Genomic DNA, 22,416 nt, shown 5'->3' on the forward strand with positions numbered 1-22,416 from the left:
AGGAAAACAGATAGAAAAGAACAACTTTAAGGATAGTCCATAGGAAGCAACAGGTTAAATAGGTTAGGTATGCTTTACCCTTTCAAGGAGATCCAACTAGTCCATCTTAAAGGAAATCAGTCCTTAATATTTATTGGAAGGACTGATGCTGAGGCTGAAACTCCAATACTTTGGCCACCTGATGCGAAAAACTGACTCAATGGAAAAGACCCTGATGCCGGGAAAGATTGAAGGTGGGAGAAGGGGATGACAGAGGATGAGATGGTTGGATGGCATCAACAACTCAATGGACATGAGTTTGAGTAAACTCCAGGAGTTGATGATGGACAAGGAGGCCTGGCGTGCTGCAGTCCATGGGGTTGCAAAAAGTCGGACACGACTGAGCGACTGAACTGACTGATAGTCCTTTCATGTGGCCCAATGGGTTCTTTCAAGACCATTCTGTAGAGGATAATGAGGACAATGATAGTAACTACACCTTCCAGTATTAGTTTGAGAATAAATGAGTTAAAGTGTAAAATACTGAGGACAGTTCTGCCACATAATAAACTTAGCTTTGCTGGCCTCATTATTTTCACTTGCCCTCATGAAACCTATCATATATGGGTTATACTGAAATACTTTTTAAGCCATACCTTTAGGTGTTTTTTTCCCCTCTGCTGAGAATGTTCTCTCATTATCTTGAGAAAAAGCCTATTTTCTGAGATTCAGCTCTTTAAGAGGCCATCTCTGATCACTTTTAAGCACTGGAGTACCCCTTCCCTACTGCATTCCTGGAACTTAGGCACATTTCTATTTAAACCATTAATAGTATGCTTTCAGTAGTATGCTATGAGTTTGGGTGCAGGTTCTGCCTTATTTTGTGTCACTCAAAGTGTTAGTCACTCTTGTGCCCAACTCTTTGCGACTCCATGGACTGCAGCCCACCAGGGATTTTCCAGGCAAGGATACTGGATTGGTTTGCCATTTTCTTCTCTAGGGGATGTTCCTGACCCAGGGATCAAACCTGGGTCTCCTGCACTGCAGGCAGATTCTTTACTGATTGAGCTACCAGGGAAGCCCATTTGTGTCACTAAAGCTTGGTGAATAGTCACTCAATTATTTGCTAAATGAATGAATATAATAAGTATCAACAACGGAGATCAATAGTATCAAAATTTTGGTCTGGGGATTTACATTTAGAATATACATCATTATAAATATATTCTCCTCCTTGGAGTTAAAATTATTTACTTTTACTAAAATATACTACAACAAATGATTACATATGTCAGTGGCCTGTGACTGGGCTTATTCTACTTAATCTAATATTCAGTTACGACAGACACATTCTCATCTAATCCCTGCCATGCCCCTCCACTCTCCAAACAGTAATATACACTACAGGAGAGAAATACATTGCTGTTCAGATAGCAGACATGGAGGAAACTTTGCTGGATGATGACTGACTGCTTATGACAGGAAATAAAACCAAACATACCATGGATTTATTTTAGTAATAAAACGAAGGGCCTATGTCTTTTAGTAAAAATGTCTCTAAATTACACCCAAATATCAGAGATATTGGAAAACTCAATTAAGCTTACAAATAATATAAAATACCTGCATCATCATACGTCTTCTAACTGTGTCAAAGGGATAAGAGAGTATTCCAGAACACGTAGTCACAACTTGAGCAATGAAAAAGGAGACAAGAAAAGGTGTCTCCTTTGGTTTTGGTAATAAGCCCTAGAAAAGAAAAATTATCAAGTAACCATCTAAATTTCCAAAATACCTTAAATTATTAAGTCAAAGGAAAATTCATACATATATATATATGAAAGAGGGCTCAATTATATTTAAAATGCAATAAAAAATAGTTGGATTTAGTACGGAAAGCTTAAAATAATAGCAAGAGATCAATAAGAAAGGAGAACCCCACACATGGCTATATTTTTAAAGTTTATTTGGAAAAGAATAGTATATCTGCAATTATAGGAGATTTGTTATTAATAGCACTGAAAACAAGAGGAGATGGCAACCAGTAACCAAAAAAGTTCTTCCATTGTTCTTCCTCATAGAGCTGGAAAGGATGAAAGAATGCCTGTTACTATTGACAGATGATATCTGATAAGCTTTAAAGCTCTAAGCTAGTGAAGAAACATTTCTAAATTTTACAACTACTACAGCTTAGAGAAAAGCAGAGGGAGAGTAAACATAAATTTTTCTGTGATTAAATAAACGTATATAATATCCTATAATTTCCATTAATCTATCTGTCTAAAAAATATACTACAAACTAAAAGCACTATGTCCAGAGTGCAATAAAAATGACATTCAACTATATTTGTACTGAACAGGGAGAGCAGAGATAATATATGACACCATCATAAAATTTCCCTCAAGTTTTAACCTTAATAGTAAATAATACTGATATTAATTTCCTTGCTTCTTTTTAGAAGCATTATGATACAGTGATTAAGAACGTGGGATATGTGCTTGCCACATAAATTACTTGGCCATTTCTAGGTTATTTATTTTTAAAATGGGATATATTAAAAGCTCTCACAGTGTTTGGATGTAAAGTCCTTAACAAGGTTCTTGAAACTAAGTAATAGATAAAAAAATAGCAGCCATTATTACGATCTCTCTGTTTCCTACCTTACGGAAGCACTACTAACATCTGAAATGAAAAGGCAAATTGCAGAACCTGGAGAACAATACAAAATTTAATAGTACCCAACAGATCACTGAGCTATAGTAGCATATTTATCATATTTAACTATTATGCCTTGCCTTTTTCCAATGATGACAGTAAACTGATAATATGCATGTAAAAAAAGTGATAACAAAATGAATGTAAAATTAGAAAACAACTGTTAGAAGATGCCTGCCTATATACCAAATATTCAATTATGATATAAATCTAATTAGCATGTTTTCTATTTGAGTCTTCCAATGCAAGCAGCACAAACACTATATGTCTATGCTTTATATCCAAATTCAGGTTCATAATAGAGCTGTAATTTAATTACATTATGGCAAAGTCATGATTAAACAGAATGCTATAATGTCTCTTATGTCAATATTTATTTTGATTTCTATAATTAAAGTAAACATACTTGCTGAACATATTACTAATTAGAACAACAAAAAGAAACAATTTATTTAACATATACTAAAGTACCAAATTACCTTAACTGTGTCATAAGCTCCAAAATAAGAAGCTCGGTACACAATGATGCCTTGAACTGAAACACCAAACCCTTGGTATAAACCAACAATTCCATCTGATTTTGCTATTTTCATAATACAGTCACCTAAACCCTTGAACTGTCGCTCTTCAGGACCTAAAATACAGCCATTTAAAATTTATTAGCAACATCATAATCAGATAAACACTTTATTCAAAGTAAATTAATTAAACATTTTACAGATTTAAATTACCTTGTACTAACACTTAGAAATCTTTCTAACAAGGCACAAATAGAAACCTTCCCATTCATTTAAAAATAATTAAGATGTCAAGTAGTACCAAGATACTTTAACTGCAAATATTAATTTCTTATATAAGCAATCTAATTCAAGCAATCTGATTGGCTTAAAACATTTCAATAAAATTACCATTCAATAAAGCTACTAGTTAGCATTCAGAAAATACTTAGGCATTAAAAATGTCTACAACTTGCTTCAGTTGAAGAGCAAAAAGACAGATAAAAAGGAAAGGCTAAAAACTAGTAACTTTAAGGACTATTAATATTTTAGATGAGGTGTCATATTTTTCTAGTGTTTGATGGTTTTTGTTTTTATTTTACCTTGACCTAGAAATCTTTGATAATATTTTACAATTATATACAGAATACAATGTTTCAAAATAAGGTTCTTCCAATTTTGAGAGAAAACAAAACTACAGAATTGAAATTAAACCAGAATGCATGTTATTTTCACTTTCTTAACAAGAAAATCTGGACTGCCAGCTAAACATGATAGATCAAACTCCTCATCTTTGTCCAAACTGTCATCCCTTCTGAGGCCTTTTCTCTGATCATTTGTCTAAAATTGATGTCATCCTCTTCTCCTAAATTTTTTTTCCTGGCATTTATCGCCAAGTGACAGTAGATTTTAGTCATTTTTTCCTTTTTTAATTACTACAACCTCCACTAGACTGTAAGGTAAATGAACCATGAGCTCCATGATTAATATGGTGTATCTCAAGCAGGACCTACTTTACTGGAGGCACCCAATAATACTTCCTGAATGAATCTCTGCTTCCTTGAGAAATTCTATTAAAAAAATAATACGGGAAAAACAGGTTTAAAGCAAAAAAGAGTACATGACAAGAATGAAGTTCACAAATTTTGGCAAGATGGAAGGGAGGTGGAGGAGTGGTAACTCACTAAGAGTGAGCAGAGAAAGTTGAAACCTAATTTCTTGCAGAGGGAGATACTGTTGAAAAGAGAACCACATGTCTCCAATAATCACAGAAATTTAAAATTAAAGGAATTAAGTACTACTGTGGTAAGGCTCCAATTTGTGCTGGAGTCACATGGAGCCAACTGAGTTACCTTCACAATTACTGAAAAAGACTCACACACAGATACATCATTGTGAATGTCAAATCATCAGGGATATAAGGTAATTAAAAAGAAAAAAACACCAAATGGTGGATGATAAATGTGCTGTGGGGGGGCCTGGAGGCCCTGGAATGGGAGGCCATGGTGGTTTCTGTGGAGGCTTCGGCAGTGGCGCTGGCGTCCAGGGCTGAGGTTGCAGAGCTTGCAGAGGCAAAGCCAAGGACATCACCAAGCTGGGCCACCTGGTCAAGGACATGAAAATCAAGTCCCTGAAGGAGATCTATTTCTTCTTTTTGCCCATCAGGCTATCTGAGATCATTAACTTTTGAGATCATTGACTTTTTCCTGCGGTATCCCTCAAAGGTTTTAAAGATTATGCCTAGGCAAAAGCAGACCCGTGCTGGCCAGTGGACCAGGGTCAAGACATTTTGTCACCACTGGGGATTACAAGAGACATGTCAATTTGAGTGTCAAGTGCTTAAGGAGGTAGCCACTGCCATTCATGGGGCCACCATTCTGGCCAAGCTCGCCATCATCTGTGCTGTGAGGCTCCTGGGGAGACAAGAACAGCGAGCCCCACACTGTCTCTTACAAGGTGACAGGCCCTCTGCTGTGGCTCCATGCTGGTGCGCCTCATCCCTGTCCTCAGGAGCACTGGCGCTGTCCTAGCCTCTGAGCCCAAGAAGCTGCTGCTGATGGCTGGAACTGACGACTGCTGCACCTCTGCCAGGGGCTGCCCCGGAACCTTGGGCAACTTTGCCAGGGCCACTTCTGATGCCATTTCCAAGACCTACAGTTATCTTACTCCTGGTCTCTGGAAAGAGACATTGTTCACCAAGTCTCTGTATCAGGACTTCTCTGACCATCTTGTAAAGACTCATACTAGAGTTTCCATGCAGAGGACCCAGCCTCCACATAGCCACCATATAGTTTTATATGAGAAAAATATAATGAATGAAGCCAGAAAAACAAGAAAAAAGTCATATACAGAAGGATCAGCAGTAAGAAAATGATTTCTTAAGAGCAGTATTAGAAACTAGACTCCAGAGTAATGCTTTCAAAATTGTGAAAGAAAATGATTTTAATTCCAGAATTTTACATATGGCCAAATATTTGTGAAACAGACATTTTCAGATAGCCAAGATCTCAGTTTATCTCCTATCCACCCTCCTTAGAAAGCTATCAAAGAATACATCTACCAAAACAAGGGTATGAAGAAACACAGAGGATGCGATAAATAAGTAAGGACAGAGGAAAAGGGAATCTAGGGTGAGAGTTATACATGTAACCTAGAAAGGGGCCACAGTCAAGACAGGTAAATAAGTGCATGAAGGAATCTAGGGGATGGCTCTCTAAATAACAAAATGAGAAACAAACCAGAAGTTAAAGTGCTCTTTGTGGCTTACTTTTATGTTACTATAGTGTTGGCCTTCCTTTCCCTAGTTTAAAAGAAAAGAAAAAAAGTAGTAATCTTTAGGCTCTATGGACTTTACCATTTGGTTGAGAATAAAATTTTTAGGCTGAATGCAACACTACTGTTAAAAGCATAACTATAATAAATAACACAGTGTTCAAAACCACAAAGAAGGAAGAGTTAGCATTTCTAATAATCCCGTACCTTTTCCAATATCAGCACCTAATCGGGTTCGGGCAAAATCTAGTGGATAAACTACACATAAGGATGTTGCCCCAGCAGCTCCACCAGAAGCCAGGTTTGCCAAAAACCACCTCCAGAACTGAAACATATTAATTAAAAAGTAGTTATTAAACCATAGACTCTGATTTTAAAAAATCTTTTATTTTTATAAGGTTAAAGAGCCAGATTTACAAGATGCTTTTACAAAATAAACACCTAAAATAAATAAGCATATATTATCATCCAAAATACTTCCCTCCATGTCCATGCAGTCTTTGTTTCTTACCAGGCAGTCTAGGAGATACAGGCTAGATGCTGATATATTGAAATTCCAAGATATTTTAATATCCTCCAGCAAAAGCAGCCCAGATTAGCACAAGAAGCCACATAAGATATTCCACTCTTTAGACTGTATAAAGCTTTTTATTAATAATATATCCTTTTATAACTAAAATGTTAGGTATCTGTAGAGGCCTCAGTTGTTCCCTTTCTTGGTGGCAGGGGAGAGGGACAGTAATATATCATAATGCCACAATGTCACTCTGTAGTTTTAGTAAAAATAAATTTAAACAGGTCAAAAATATAGACTATGTTCAAATGCCAAATGTAAATTGGCAGAAATCAATTATAATGTGGTTGAGTGGCATGGAAGACCTTACTGATCTACTACTTCACAAGGGCTGTTGAGGTTCTTTTTGATAAACATTTGAAATGTGCTCTGCTTAGGTCCAGTAAACTGCTTTTCAACATCTAGTGCTCAAGAAAAAGAAAGGAATATTTGAACTGGAGTTCTTACAGAAAACCTAGGGTATAAGACCACTGTAACCAACCTAGTCAAGCTCAGTTTCTTGCTTCTCTGACATCTTTTTTTTTTAAATTTAGTTTTAGTTGGAGGATAATTGCTGTGCTGGCCTCTGCTACACAACAACACACATCAGCTACAAGTACACACACATCCCTTCCCTCTTGTGGCTCTTATTTCCAACAATAATTTAAGTCTCCCATGCTTTGGAACTCTCAATTTTCTCCTGGCCTGAAATGCCCTTTCCATCTTTTAAATTTTTTTCCTATCTTTTATAAACAAAAAGTTATTGATTTATGCTCTAATTCGAATTCTATTTTTTTTATGAATTCTCTGATCTCCAGCTCATTCAGAACTATGTGTAATCACACCTTCTTCTTATAAATACTTCTCTCAGAGAATTAAAGGTAAATCATGTGATCAATATGTAAAATGTATCAACATGTTCCAGATTCTCATTTTTTAAAACCAGTATTTACAATCACTACTTTCAATTTATAATTATTTGTGTACCTGTCTTGTTTTACTTTCTACAGACTATAAATTTCTTCAGCCAGAATTATTTTTATTTTTACTTACTGAGATGTATTTACCCACTGTTCAGTTCACCCATATATTCAAATCAATGAATTATTAGCATACCAGAGTTCTGCATCCTTTATCAGTTTCAGAACATTTTCATCACTCCAAAAGAAACCTTGTACCTATCAGCAGTCACTCCATACCTTTCCCATCTCCCTGAACCCAACATAACCATTAAGCAACTTTCTGTCTCCATAGATTTGCCTATTCCAGACATTCCCTAATCATGAAACAAGCAGCCTTTTGTGACTGGCTTCCTTCATATAACATGTTTGTAAGGTTTATCCATGTTGTAGCATGTGCAGCATGTGTTAGCACTTCATTCCTTTTTATTGACAAATAGTATTTTACTAACTTATCACATTTTATTTATCCATATCAGTTGCATGGACATTTAGGTTGTCTACATTTTTTGAGGCCTGAATTTTTAATTCATTTGTTTATTTCACAAAGCAAGTCATGGGGCCTTGTCCAGAGTAAGAGTAATGCATTCAATAAATATTTGTTTAATGAAGGGTACTTGGACTCCCACAGTGCCTTTTGACGTGAAACTCAGAAGTTCTACTGTACAGATAGCCATGTTTCATAATCATATAGAGATAATGAGACCAGAAGGTAGCTAATCTATAGTTTGGAAGATGACATGTAACCTGGCAGAAAAAGAGAAGCTAGGCCACAGTTTAAATCTTATAAATGTGAATCTAGAAATTCTAGGCCAGTTAGTAGTAGGGACAGAAAAGGAAAAAACATTAAATAATGTTTTTAGGTTTCAGTTTACTTTGAGACTGTTGAAAGCTACAGATACTTTTCCAATAAAAATTTCACATATATAAACACAGTTTTTTTTGGTAAAAGTTTAAGTTATTCCTCAAGTTTGCATGGATCTCAGGTAAGAACCCCACCACCACTTGAAAGGTTAGTAGGAATCACTATGGTATTAACAGTGAACTTAAAAGAAATAAAATGTTGGAAAGTAAAAAAGATGGGCAATAATGAGGAAATGCAGAGCAAACAGATACACACAAAAAACCAGATCATTACAGACAGGGAAAGACTAAATGACCTGGGAGACAAAGATAAGGAGTATATAGTTTGATCCCTACAGCTGCCTGTGGTTCAAATTCCACTGCAGTAAATGTCTTTTTCTTGAAGTAATTTCTCTGCTTCTTACAAGCAAACAGGCCAAATCAAATAGGCTATGCAGCACAAAGATTTATAAAGTGCATCTTAAGTTCAATTTAACATTCTATTTCCTTCCTAGATAAGAGAAAGAAAACAGATCCATAACTTTCTGGGTGAATGTATAATTTACATAATTTACTATTCAAACAGGGACCTGTCTGATAGCGAAAGCGACGCCAATGAGAAAGCAATGAAGGCAGGCACAAAATGTATAAATAGTATGGCCAAACTACTAGGGGAAGGAAGGCAGGGAAGGTTAAGGAGCATGGAAGGAGGGAAGGAGACAAGAAGACTCTATGCTGAATGATAATTCTGCAAGTGTTTCTGTAACAGATAAAGTCTGTTCCGCCACAATTAAGCTTGAAAATAGAACAGACCCAGAAGTTGTTTTTTAAGTTTGTGATTTCAGATATTACTATAGTGTAAAAGGGGGCTTCCCAGGTGGTGCAGTGGTAAAGAATCTGCCTGCCAATGTAGGAGATGAAAGAGATGTGGGTTCAATCCCTGGGTTGGGAAAATCCCCTGAAGTAGGCAATGGCAACCCACTCCAGTATTCTTGCCTGGAAAATCCCATGGACAGAGGAGCCTGGTGGGTTACAGTCTACGGGGTAGCAAAGAGTCGGACACAACTGAGCACCACCACCAAACTATAAATGGAGAGGAAGTGAAAGGAATCAGGAAAGGAGAATAAGAGAGTTTAGAGGAAAATAATCCTATTCATTTTCAACTGTTGACAAATAGATGATAAACTGCCTCCAAGAACAAATACCTGGGACCAAAGTTCTTTCTAACAGTTTGTGTGGGCATGGAAGAGAGGAGGAAGCTCTAGTCTTCGATGAGGGTTGTGCTGGTAGCTGCTTAGGAGCAGCAGAGACATATGTTATGCCCAGGTTCAGCTAACACTCATCTAGTTCAGTCACCTCAGCTAGAAGAGGAGTAAGAGTATGGTAGAAAGAACTGGATTTGAGAATTAGAAAGACATGAACAAATGACTAGGGCAAATGCTTTAAGCTCTGTCTTGTTTTCCTTATCTGTACATTTGGGGTAAAAATAACTACCTCAAAGGGCAAAGTAAAAGTTCAGTGATAAGAGTATATAGTAGGCACACATCTCCCTACCATGGTTATTTTTTAAAAACTTTACTCTGACATAATAGCAGACTCACATGCATCCTAGTACATATGAAGTCTTTAAACTTTTCAAGCAATTTTCCAATGGCAGCCCACTCCAGTACTCTTGCCTGGAAAATCCCATGGACGGAGGATCCTGGTAGGCTGCAGTCCACGGGGTCGCAGAGTCGTGCACGACTGAAGCGACTTAGCAGCAGTAACATAATTACGTGTGTGCATGCTCAGAGGTTTCAGTCGTGCTGGACTCTTTATGACCCTATGGACTGTATGTAACCTGCCATCCTCTGCCCATGGGACTCTCCAGGCAAGAATACTGGAGTGGGTAGCCATGCTCTTCCAGGGGATCTTCCCGAACCAGGGATCAAACCCGAGTCTCCTGTGACTCCTGCATTGCGGGAGGATTCTTTGTCCACTGAGCTACCTGGGAAGCCCAGCATAACTGTAGTAGAGGAAACTAACATTGATGGAAATCTACCTTATTCAGATTTCACAAGTTTTACACACTCATCTGTGTGTGTATTTAGTTCTATGCCGTTTTATCATATGTGCAGATTCATATGACCACCAATTATCACAGTGGACAGTTCCATGATAAAGATCCTCCATTTATGGACCTCTTTATAGCCACCTCCCTCTCTCCTGGTAAATGGTAAATAAATGAAACCAGAAAGCTAATATTTTTTGAGATTGGTATCTTTTCAGTTAGCATTCAAAGTTGCTGTTTATATTTTTTTAAAACTATACGGTAAAATTTACTGTTTAGGCATTTTAAGTGTATAATTCAGTGGCATTAAGGACAACACTGTATAAACATCATTACTATTTCTAGAACTTTTCATTATGCTAAACATAAACTCTGTACCTATTAAAGAATCTCCATCCCTCTTACAGCTGGCAACCTCTATTCTACTCTCTGTCTCTATGAATTTGCCTTTACTAGATCCCAAGAGGATCATACAATACTTGTTTTATCAAAACATGTTTCTCTTTATTGCTGAGTGACCTTCTATAGTGTGATGTACCACAGTTTAAGCATTTACCTGGGACATCTGGGTTATTCCCAAATTTTTGTCTATTATGAAACAATCTTCTACGAACATTGTATACTTTGCTTTTTTGTGAAGAGGTCTTTTTCTCTGGGATAAATGCCCAAGAGTTGGACTGTATGATAAGCATATGTTTAGTTTGTAAGAAACTGTCATAGTCTCTTGAAAGCGGCAAGATCATTTTACATTCCCACCAGCAGTGTAAAATTCAGCTTCTCTGAATCCTTGCCAACAGCTAGTATTGTTACCAGTGCAGCCATCCCGAGAAGCATGCAGAGATATTTATTGCGGTAGACCAACTACTTTTAAATCACATACACTGTACTTCCCTGGTGGCTCAGATGGTAAAATGTTTGTCTACAATGTGGGAGACCTGGGTTCGATCCCTGGGTTGGGAAGATCCCCTGGAGAAGGAAATGGCACCCCACTCCAGTACTACTGCCTGGAAAACCCCATGGACAGAGGAGCCTGGTGGACTACAGTCCATGGGGTCGCCAAGAGTCGGACACGACTGAGCGACTTCAGTTCACTTCACACTGTACTTGTTTTTTCTATCTTCTATGTTTCTTTGAAAACCAGGTAAGAAACCCAAAATACTGTATTTTCCTTTTCAGGTGTTTTTTTTTTTTCACTTTTCTTAGAGCAGGAACAGAAATAGAAGAACATTTTGATGTCTAAGGGCAGAAACAGAAGGATCATTAGTAGCCAAATTTAAGAAATAATATATATTTAAACATTACATATTACTTGTGACTGAATATCTTTACATTCTAAATAAGACTGCATGTTCTTTCTTTTTTATTGTTCTTTTCTTATCTTTTGGCCACACCTTGCAGCATGTGGGATCTTAGTTTCCCAACCAGGGACTGAACCTGTGCCCCCTGCATTGGAAGCATGGAGTCTTAACCACTGGACCACCAGGAAAGTGCTAGCATATTCTTTAGAAGCATACTAAAAATGTTTTTACCTCAAGCTCTACTGATTTGAAATTTATTACAGAGTTTTAACAGAGATCAGAGTTAACTGAAACTTTTAGAACCATGTTATTTACACTGTTAGGGACAGATGTTAGTAACATAAATCTTCTAGTTAATTCTGGAGTTAATTGCTCCATCTGGCTTAGTTTTACAGGAATTATCTTTTGGGGGAGATAGGTGGAAAATGTTCAGTAAAGGGCTAACTCAGCAGGCTTGTGTTGCCCAAACCCTGCACATACTGAAAAGATCTCCCTCCTTGACCAGACTCAAAGGTTCCATTGAGGTAACTTTCTGAGCCTGTGGAATATCCTATCTAGTAAGACTGTCTTTATATGCCAGAAGCTTTGGCAACACCAGATAGTTTATACTAACGCTGATTTATGGTGAACACCCCTTTGTATACTTGGGGCTTTGGGCTAAACTGTATCAATTTGACCTTTTGAGTGGGTGGCAGCCGTAGCTGGAGACTGAGTAGCTGAGTCTATTACACATGCCTATGAAACTGACTTCCCTCCCACAAAGACCTGACCACCACAGCTCAAGTGAGCAACCTTATTTGGCAGTATACGTGTTGTCTCACATTACTGCTGGGAGAACTAAGTGCTGTCCAGCTGAGTCTACTAGGAGAGGACACCTAGAAGCTTGTACCTAGTTTCTCTTAGATTTTGTCCTGTGTGCTTTTTCCCTTTGTTGATTTTAATCTACATCTTTTTGCTGTAAACCAGGAGTATAATAGCTTTTCTGAGTTCTCTGAGGCCTAGTGAATCACTGAACATGAAGACAGTCTTGGGGACTCTCTGATACAATTCCGTAGTCAAAAGAAGTTCCAACTATTACAAGTTCCAACTAAAGATCCCTTAGTTATTAAATTTGTGTTAAGAGGTTTATAGAAACTTGTAAAAGTTAATAATTTCTAAATTTCCATAGGTAATTTCTATGACTTAATAATATTATAATATGCTAACAGTTATTAATGTTCTAACTATTATTTTTTCTACTTTGAGCAACTCCTCCCCAAATAGAACTCCACAGGTCTTTCAATGGATAAAGAAGATGTTGTACATATACAATGGAAAATAACAGCTATAAAAAAAGAATGAAATAACACCATTTGCAGCAACATGGATGTAACCAGAGATTATCACAGTAAGTGAAGTAAATCAGAAAGAAATACGATATCACTTATATGTGAAATCTAAAATATAAAAGAAATGGACCTATCTACAAAACAGAAGTAGACTCACAGACATAGAGAACAGACTTGTGGTTGCCAAGGGGTATGGTGGGGTAAGAGAGGGAAAGAGGGGGGCGCTGGGTTAGCAGAAATAAAATACTATATATATGATGGATAAACAAGGTTCTACTGTATAGCATAGGAAACTATGTTCAATATCCTATGATAAACCATACTGGAAAAGTATATTAAAAAGAATGTATACATACATGTCTAACTGCCTCACTTTGCTATACAACTCCAATACTTTGGCCACCTCATGAGAAGAGCTGACTCATTAGAAAAGACTCTGATGCTGGGAGGGATTGGGGGCAGGAGAAGGGGACGACAGAGGATGAGATGGCTGAATGGCATCATCGACTCGACAGACGTGTTTGAGTGAACTCCAGGAGTTAGTGATGGACAGGGAGGACTGGCACACTGCAATTCATGGGGTCGCAAAGAGTCGGACACGACTGAGTGACTGAACTGAACTGAACTGCCTCACTTTGCTATACAGTAGAAATTAACACAATACTGTAAATCAACCATGCTCTAATTGGGAAAAATTACCTCAGGTAAGACAAATTCAACTACTTCTTAGAAAATTTTAGAGATATTAAAATATAATTATCTGCTTTTTCCAAAAACAGAACTACCATATGATCTAGCAATTCCACTCCTGAGTATATGTCCAAAAAATACAAAAACACAACTCAAAAAGATACAGGCACTCCAATGTTCATAGCAGCATTATTTGTAACTGCCAAGGTTGTAAAGGTATATAATCAGTTCAAGTGTCCAACAATAGATGAATGGATAAAGAAGATGTGATACAAACAATGGAATACTACTGAGCTATAAAAGAGCATGAAAATTTGCCATTTGCAGCAACATGGACAGACTCTGAGGGTATTATGCTAAATGAAGTAAGTCAGAAAAAGATATATACTTCATGATATCACTTCTATGTGGAATCTATAAAATACAACAAAGTAGTGAATAAAACAAATGAGAAGCAGATTCATAGATACATAAAACAAACTAGTGGTTACCAGTGAGAAAAGGGAAGGGGGGGCAGATAGGGGTGTGGGGGAAAGGGTTATTATGGGATAATTTGAATCACATATGTGAAACTTTTAAAAACTGTAAAGCACTATATAATTTAAAGAATCTTTCATTCAGTTAAAAGTAATAAAAAATAATTACCTGTTTTTCTTTATTAACTCCAGACATGAACAGTTGTTTGTATTTGTCTTTGAAAGCAAAGTTTAGAGCTTGTGTTGGAAAATACCGGATAACATTTGCCAAATTGCCACGCCAATAACTGAGGAAACCTACAAAAGAAAACATACTAAATATAAACTTGTATTATTATTAAATAATTTGCATAGTTTTAACAAATTTTGCTGTTTGAACTACCTAAAACTTACATCTTTTCTCATGAGACAAAAAAAGAAATTTCAAACTCCAACTGAAGAAAAAAAGGCAGTGTTAACTCCAAGCACTCCATTTCAATTTTTTAAATTTCCAATAAGAAGCCTTGACTACCTAAAAACCTATGGAAAGCATTACCAGGTGAATATAGGTCTCTTCACTAATAGAAAAACAGAGCTTACTAGTACTCATAAGAGAAGTTTAGTCTCATTTCAAATCATAAAATACAGTTCCTATGGTGACAAGTCTGTTGGAACAAAAGTGTGTTGTATATATACTCCTGAGAATGAGATAAGAATCTTATCTTTATATTTTATAACCTAGCCAAATAAAAGGAATTCACAATTCAAGGCAGTTTCCAGAGCCCTGACAAAGAGACAGGAGGAAACTTTCAAGATTAATAATTCTTCCCAATTCAAATCTCCATGGACTGAATGACCAAGTGTTACCTGATAATTCAGAGCTGCCTTTATAATCCTTAGCTGCCCCAGAATACAACAGGTGATCCCCTCTAGGACCCATAGTTGTTTTTACAGATGGTTGAACCCTGCTACTCTTAATAAGAGCTCTAGTCCCAGCTTCGGAGAAGGCAATGGCACCCCACTCCAGTACTCTTGCCTGGAAAATCCCATGGACACAGGAGCCTGGTAGGCTGCAGTTCATGGGATTGCTAAGAGTCGGCACGACTGAGTGACTTCCCTTTCACTTTTCACTTTCATGCATTGGAGAAGGAAATGGCAACCCACTCCAGTACTCTTGCCTGGAGAATCCCAGGGACAGAGGAGCCTAACGGGCTGCTGTCTATGGGGTCGCACAGAGTCGGACACGACTGAAGCGACTTGGCAGCAGCAGCAGCAGCCCCAGCTTGGAGAAAAGAATACCCATAAACAGTCTCCTAAAGATAAAAATTTGAATGAAGATAATCTCAGTTGACTGGGCCCAGTGCTCAGAAACTGAAAGTTAGATCAGATAAATATACCGAGAGAAAGATATTTATTTATTAAATAAATAAGTATACTTTGTGGGAAGTAAAACTGAGTATTAGTGAATCCCAAGGTGAATGTAAAGCAGTCGCATAGAGACAATTAAGATGTATATTAATGGCCAAGAAATAATCTTTTCAGTCCTCACAACTGATTCAGTTACTTGGCATTCAGTTGCAGGCATAAATTACTAGGGCATTTAACATGTAATGATAACAGCTACAACTTCCTGAGCACTTAATGTGTACCAGGCACCGGCAAAGGCTGTACTTGTACATTTAATTTAATCATCACACTAAGGTTATGATATCTGTTATCTTATAGTACCCATTTCACACATGCACAAACTGAAACTTTTATAAACTTAAAAACTATAATCACGATTTAGAATCAAGTTTTCTGTCTGTCTCCAAAGCTCTACTGCAGCTTTGGGTTTCTGGAGAAACAAATCCTATAAAAGTTTGGAAATTATTAAAGTATAGTAAATAAATAAAAGTCTATTTTTTAAAAAATGCAAAATGATTATTGTAAAAATTTTTGAGGCAATATTAACAAAACAATACTAATTTCTAGAAACTGCTTTTTATTCACTTAATCCTCATAATCACCCATGAGGTAGGTAATATTAATCTCTCCATTTTATTTATGAAGAAGTACATTAAAAACAACCTCTTAGGCATAGAAAAGTTAAATAACTTGCCCAGTGTCACTTAGGTCAGAAAATTGTACACCTGGAATTTAAACTCAAGCAATCTGGCTCAATAATTCAGTCCCTAAACTACAATACTTTCCTTAATCATGCAAATATTTTCTGTACCTAAGAAAAGTCAACAAGTTTTCTTTAATGGAAGCAAAATAAAAATCTTAAAACATGAGAAGTGTAAGCAAATTATAAAAGAATATTGCTTGCTAGTTAGAGCCACACTGAATTCCTGAGGGAGATTGATGAATCTAATTTTCAGAGGTATTTTTAGTGATTTCTAAGTTCTTCATAGTTAACAACATTTAACAACATAGTTAAGCATTTGTATTTTCTGCAGACTTGTGGAAGAGAAACACTGAAAGTAAAATAGGACTGTAAATAATACTGAAGAATAAGATTTTATTATCTCCACCTGTGTTACAGTAACACACTAACAGATTACTGGCAGAGGATGGAGTCAATCTTAAAAGTAAAAAAAAGAACATATTGGCTGGAGAATTGCCAATGCAGTCAAATGGTATTTAAGTTAAAAATCATCATGTTTTTTTAAAAAAACAAACTAATAAACTGAGCTTAAAAAGTGTTGTGTGTCAAAAATGTATTGCAATTCTCATTTTATACATGGCTCTTATTTATTAATAGTCATTTTGGAAATGGTTGATTTAGATGGTATTGAGATATTACAGGTTTCAGATTGTGAGCTGTTATATAATTATGATTATGAAAAGTGTGAAAGTGTTCATTTCTCTGTTGTCTCTGACTCTTTGTAATCCCACGGACTGTAGCCTACAAGGTTCTTCTGTCCATGGAATTCCCCAGGCAAGGATACTGGAGTGGGTAACCATTCCCTTCTCCCAGGGATCTTCGGGACTCAGGGATCAAATCTGGGTCTCCCACACTGCAGGTAGATTCTCTACTGTCTGAGCCACCAGGGAAGTCCAATTATGATTATAGTACTGAATTAATATCTATTTCCAAAAGAGTGTCACAAATGAGTAGTAAAAAGCTTTTAACTTTGGCTAACGTATTGAATATAAATAGAAAATTCTGATGACAGACATCTGCAACTTAACAGGAGACCATGACAGAGTGCCAGATTTATGACTGAAGTGGTTTGGTATCACTGACAGAATGTATTCCTTTTAGCAAAATTGTATTTGCATGAAACAACCTAGAGGATTCAACAAAACAACTGTCAATATCTCAATGAAATTCTAGAAACAAATAAATCTCTAGAAGAACAACAGGAAAACTGGCAGCTTTTAATAAGTTATGTCTGAAAAAATATTTCTCTCACACACAAAATACTATTGCTTGGCTACTACTGATTCGTAGATTCCCTGAAGCTACAGGTATCAGGTTAAAAACCCTTCCTTTAGCGTTTTTCCACATATCATGCTGCAAAACCTTACTCTTATTCCCTTTTATCCAACTCACTGATGTACCATGCTTTTAGGAGTACCAATGTCCTTAGTAAGAGTACAAAGAGGAGGAACTTCAAAGTGGAATTCTGAATGCATTTTCTATAGAAATATAATTTGGGGAAGCTAGGTTTCAGCATTTTATTAAACTATACTCTAGGTACACTATGTACCATGTAGGTTCTTTAGATAGATTATAAAAATCTACTTTATATGTAAAACAAATTTATCCCAAGTACATTCATTTACTCAGATATGCAGATGACACCACCCTTATGGCAGAAAGTGAAGAGGAACTAAAAAGCCTCTTGATGAAAGTGAAAAAGGAGAGTGAAAAAGTTGGCTTAAACCTCAACATTCAGAAAACGAAGATAATGGCATCCGGTCCCATCACTTCATGGGAAATAGATGGGGAAACAGTGGAAACAGTGTCAGACTTTATTTTTTTGGACTCCAAAATCACTGCAGATGGTGACTGCAGCCATGAAATTAAAAGACACTTATTCCTTGGAAGGAAAGTTATGACCAACCTAGATAGCATATTAAAAAGCAGAGACATTACTTTGCCAACAAAGGTCCATCTAGTCAAGGTATGGTTTTTCCAGTGGTCATGTATGGATGTGAGAGTTGGACTGTGAAGAAAGCTGAGCGCCAAAGAGTTGATGCGTTTGAGCTGTGGTGTTGGAGAAGACTCTTGAGAGTCCCTTGGACTGCAAGGAGATCCAACCAGTCCATTCTAAAGGAGATCAGTCCTGGGTGTTCTTTGGAAGAAATGATGCTAAAGCTGAAACTCCAGTACTTTGGCCACCTCATGCAGAGTTGACTCACTGGAAAAGACTCTGATGCTGGGAGGGATTGGGGGCAGGAGAAGGGGACGACAGAGGATGAGATGGCTGGATGGCATCACCAACTCGATGGACGTGAGTTTGAGTGAACTCTGGGAGTTGGTGATGGACAGGGAGGTCTGGCGTGCTGCGATTCATGGGGTCGAAAAGAGTCGGACACGACTGAGCGACTGAACTGGACTGAACTGACATTCATTTACAATTGATGATGAGGAATGAAAATTTGTAAATTCAAGAATGTATTCACAATGATTAAAGAGTTAAAATTATTAAGCACTAACCATGCAATAGACACAAGGTTGAATATTTTACAGCATTATCTTTTTTTCCCCTAACTTTTAATTTGATATCAGAGTACAGCTGATTAACAATGTAGTGACAGTTTTAGGTAGACAGCAAAGGGAGTCAGCTACACACATTTATGTATCCATTGCTACCCCAAACTCCCCTCCTAACGAGGCTGTCACATAGAGACAGATTTCCCTGTGCTATAAGGTCCTTGCTGGTTAACCATTTTAAATATAGCAGTGTTTACAAGTCCATCACAAACTCCCTAACTATGCCTTCCCCTTATTCTCTGCCCCTGGCAACTACAAGTTCATTCTCTAAGTCTGTGAATCTGTATCTGTTTTGTCAGTAAGTTCATTTGTATAAATTCTTTATAGATTCTGCATATAAGGGATATCATATGGTTTTCTCCTCTGTCTGACCGACTTCACTCATTATGACACGTCTAGGTCCATCAATGACCCTGCAAATGGCATTATTTTCTTTTTAATGGCTGAGTAATATTTCATTGTATATATGTATCACATCTTCCTCCATTCCTCTGTTGATGGACATTTAGGCTGCTTCCATGTCTTGGATGCTGTAAACAGTACTGCAATGAACAGTGGGGTGCATGTGTCCTTTCAGACCATGTTATTTATTCATTTTTTCGTTGCACTGGGTTTTCATTACTGTTTACACACTTTCTCTAGTTGTGGCGAGTGGGGCTACCCTTCACTGCGGGACAGGCTTCTCATGGTGGTAGGTTTGCTTGCTGCGGCGCACTGGCTCCTGGCTTCAGCAGTCGTGGCAGGCGGGCTCAGCAGTTGCGGTGCATGGGCTTTGTTGCTCTGCGGCATGTGCAATCTTCCCAAACCAGGGATCAAACTCATGTCCGCTGCAGTGGCAGACAGATTCCCATCCACTGACCATCAGGCAAGTCCCAGATCATTCTTTTCTCCAGATATCTGTCCAGGAGTGGGATTTCAGGGCCATATGGTGGCTCTATTTTTAGAGGAAACTCTGGACTATTCTCCACAGCGGTACGAATTTACATTCTCACCAAGAGTGTAGGAGTGTTCCCTATTCTCCACACTCTCTCCAGCATTTACTGTTCGTGGTCTGTTTTATTACAGGGATTATCCTGTTTAACCATCAAAACTACCATATGAGGTAGGTAATAAAATTATTGGGCTTCCCTGGTGGCTCAGATGGTAAAGAATCCACCTGCAATGCAGGAGACCTGGATTCGATCCCTGAGTTGGGAAGATCCCTTGAATAGGGAACAGCTACCCTCTCCAGTATTCTGGCATGGAGAATCCCATGGACAGAAGAGCCTAGGGGGCTACTGTCCACGGGGTCACAAAGAGTTGGACATGACTGAGCAACTTTCACAAACATACAATATTATTATAACCAGTACAGAACTAAGGAAATTGAAGTTGAGAGAGGTTAAATTAAAATTGTCCAAGGTTACAAGATAAGGGAAAGACTGGGATTTAATTCCAGATCTTTCTCCATCTATCTGACTACAGATCTAGAACTATTACATCTCTATTGCCTCTAGGTAAAAATCCACTTTGAATAAAAACAGTAGTATATTTTGATCAGAATAGAACAAAGGAAAAGCAAGAGTGAAGCAAATATAGTAGTATTTCACTCTCTAGTCATGCAGATTAAAAGACAGTTTCCAAATATATAATCACAAAATTGATACAGAAAAACATGGGGATTGTGGTATATTTCTCCTCTAACAGCAGAACATCTAAGGTGTGTTGCCTTTTTTTTTTTTTTTTACTTAATTGCTTAGTAAAAATAATCTCTTCAAAATTTAAAGATGATAAAAAAACCTCCTTGGAACTTAATTCTGAGAAAGTAATTAAGAATTAATATAAAACTTATGGGAAAATGGGGGAACGTTACCAGGTCAGTTACTGGTCAACTTACAAGTCAAGAATGGAAATGCTAGGCATGTTTGGGTATACAGTTGACCTTTGAACAATGTGAGAGTTAGGGGCGCTGATGACCCATGCAGTCAAAAATCCAAGTATAACGTGCAGTCTGCCTTTCTTCTATGTAGCTTCTCCATATCCACGATTTTGCAACCATGAAGTCAACCAACCACGGATCATGTAGTACTATAGTATTTACTACTGAAAATAAAATCCACACAATTCAAACCCATGGTGCTCAAGGGTCAAGTGTATGTATATTCTAGACTTGTACACTCCAACATACTTAGACAGTCTGCCTGTTAGTTAAAAAAAATACAACCAATGATTCTCAAATATGTACATACTTAAAAAAGCAAATTATATACCTTTGCCACTACACCACCCTGTTATGTGCTTCTGTAAAACATATCCAAAAGAGAAATTGAAGAATGAGACAAAGATTCTTCATTTACACAATATTGTAAATCAACTATACTCAATAACTATACAAAAAAAAGGATTCTTCATTTAAAAACCTTTTATGTGATACCAAGTACATAGCAGGGCCTTCTCTGGTGGCTCATATGGGAAATAATCTGCCTGCAATGCAGGAGACCCAGATTTGATCCCTGGGTTGGGAAGATCCCCTGGAGAAGGGAATGGCAAACTCACTCTAGTATTCTTGCCTGGAGACACCCAGGTACAGAGTTGCCTAGCAGGCTACAGTCTATGGGGTCGTAAAGAGTCAGATAGGACTGAGCAACTAACACACACGCACACAGAGCACACCTGCTATGGTTAGCACTAGGAGTACAGTTCTTGGTCTTATGGAACTTACATTACAAAGACAGACAATGAAAAATAAATATGTAGGTGTCCAGAAAAAAAAAAAGTAATATGCAGATGGAGAAAGAGGAAGGACTATTTAGATAGGGTGGTTAGGTCAAACTTTAAGATATTAGGACACAACTGAGCATTTATTTTACTAGTTAAAACACAGTACTTTCAAATATCTTGCTAATTATGATGTTTTCATACTATCATCTGCTATTATCTCAAGGTATCCTTAGAATGAGGGTCATCCTTAAAAGTTATTTCAAATAGTCTTCTTGACAATTTCAAATATTCAAATAGTCTTATCTCTATAAATCCATTTAATGGAGCCAACATAAACTATGTTTATTACACAATAACTGAGCAAGGGCTCCAGTCATCCCTTTTCCCCTGTGTTACCCTTACTCTTTTTTCAGGATGCCTTAGTGTCCTGTAATATATAACTGACATTTGGCCAATCATAGGTACCAAAGCCAAGGCATTTAATAAACATCAGTAAGGTTTATTTTTCTATTTTATTTACATAAAGCATATACCTAATATTTTCTTTTAATACCCCAAAACATCATCTTCAAGATTAAAAACCTTACTGCTTTAGCATTCAGAAAAATATGTTTGGAAAAGTTCATATTAAAAATAGCTGATGAACTCATGGCCAGAAATACATGAAAGAGAGAAGAGTTCTGGTGGGCTCTTAAAAACTGAGACTTATAATATCCCTGAAAACCTATGTTACAATATACTAAATGAAAGTTTATATTAATTAAAATATATTTACTGATGCATAGCTTGCTCGGTGAAAAAGAAGCACTCTCAAGACACTAAAATGTTAACTGTGGTGATGTTAGCAGTTTTTTTTTTTTTTAAAACT

At 37.1% G+C, this 22,416-nt stretch overlaps 1 protein-coding gene and 1 pseudogene across 1 annotated transcript in view; one reads left to right on the forward strand and one right to left on the reverse strand.

Annotated features, from left to right (window-relative positions):
• SLC25A31 (solute carrier family 25 member 31) overlaps window positions 1-22,416 on the reverse strand; it is a 30,846-nt gene that overhangs the window by 4,250 nt on the left and 4,180 nt on the right. The window contains exons 2-5 of the mRNA XM_069557301.1: window positions 14,331-14,458; window positions 6,172-6,289; window positions 3,175-3,329; window positions 1,603-1,728 (exon numbers count right to left, since the gene is read on the reverse strand). Coding sequence (XP_069413402.1) covers window positions 1,603-1,728; window positions 3,175-3,329; window positions 6,172-6,289; window positions 14,331-14,458 — 527 coding nt within the window. The remainder of the gene's footprint in view (window positions 1-1,602; window positions 1,729-3,174; window positions 3,330-6,171; window positions 6,290-14,330; window positions 14,459-22,416) is intronic.
• On the forward strand, window positions 4,640-5,566 carry LOC138422810 (small ribosomal subunit protein uS5 pseudogene; annotated as a pseudogene).

Source organism: Ovis canadensis, chromosome 17 (genome assembly GCF_042477335.2).
Source record: "Ovis canadensis isolate MfBH-ARS-UI-01 breed Bighorn chromosome 17, ARS-UI_OviCan_v2, whole genome shotgun sequence".
NCBI lineage: Eukaryota > Metazoa > Chordata > Mammalia > Artiodactyla > Bovidae > Ovis > Ovis canadensis.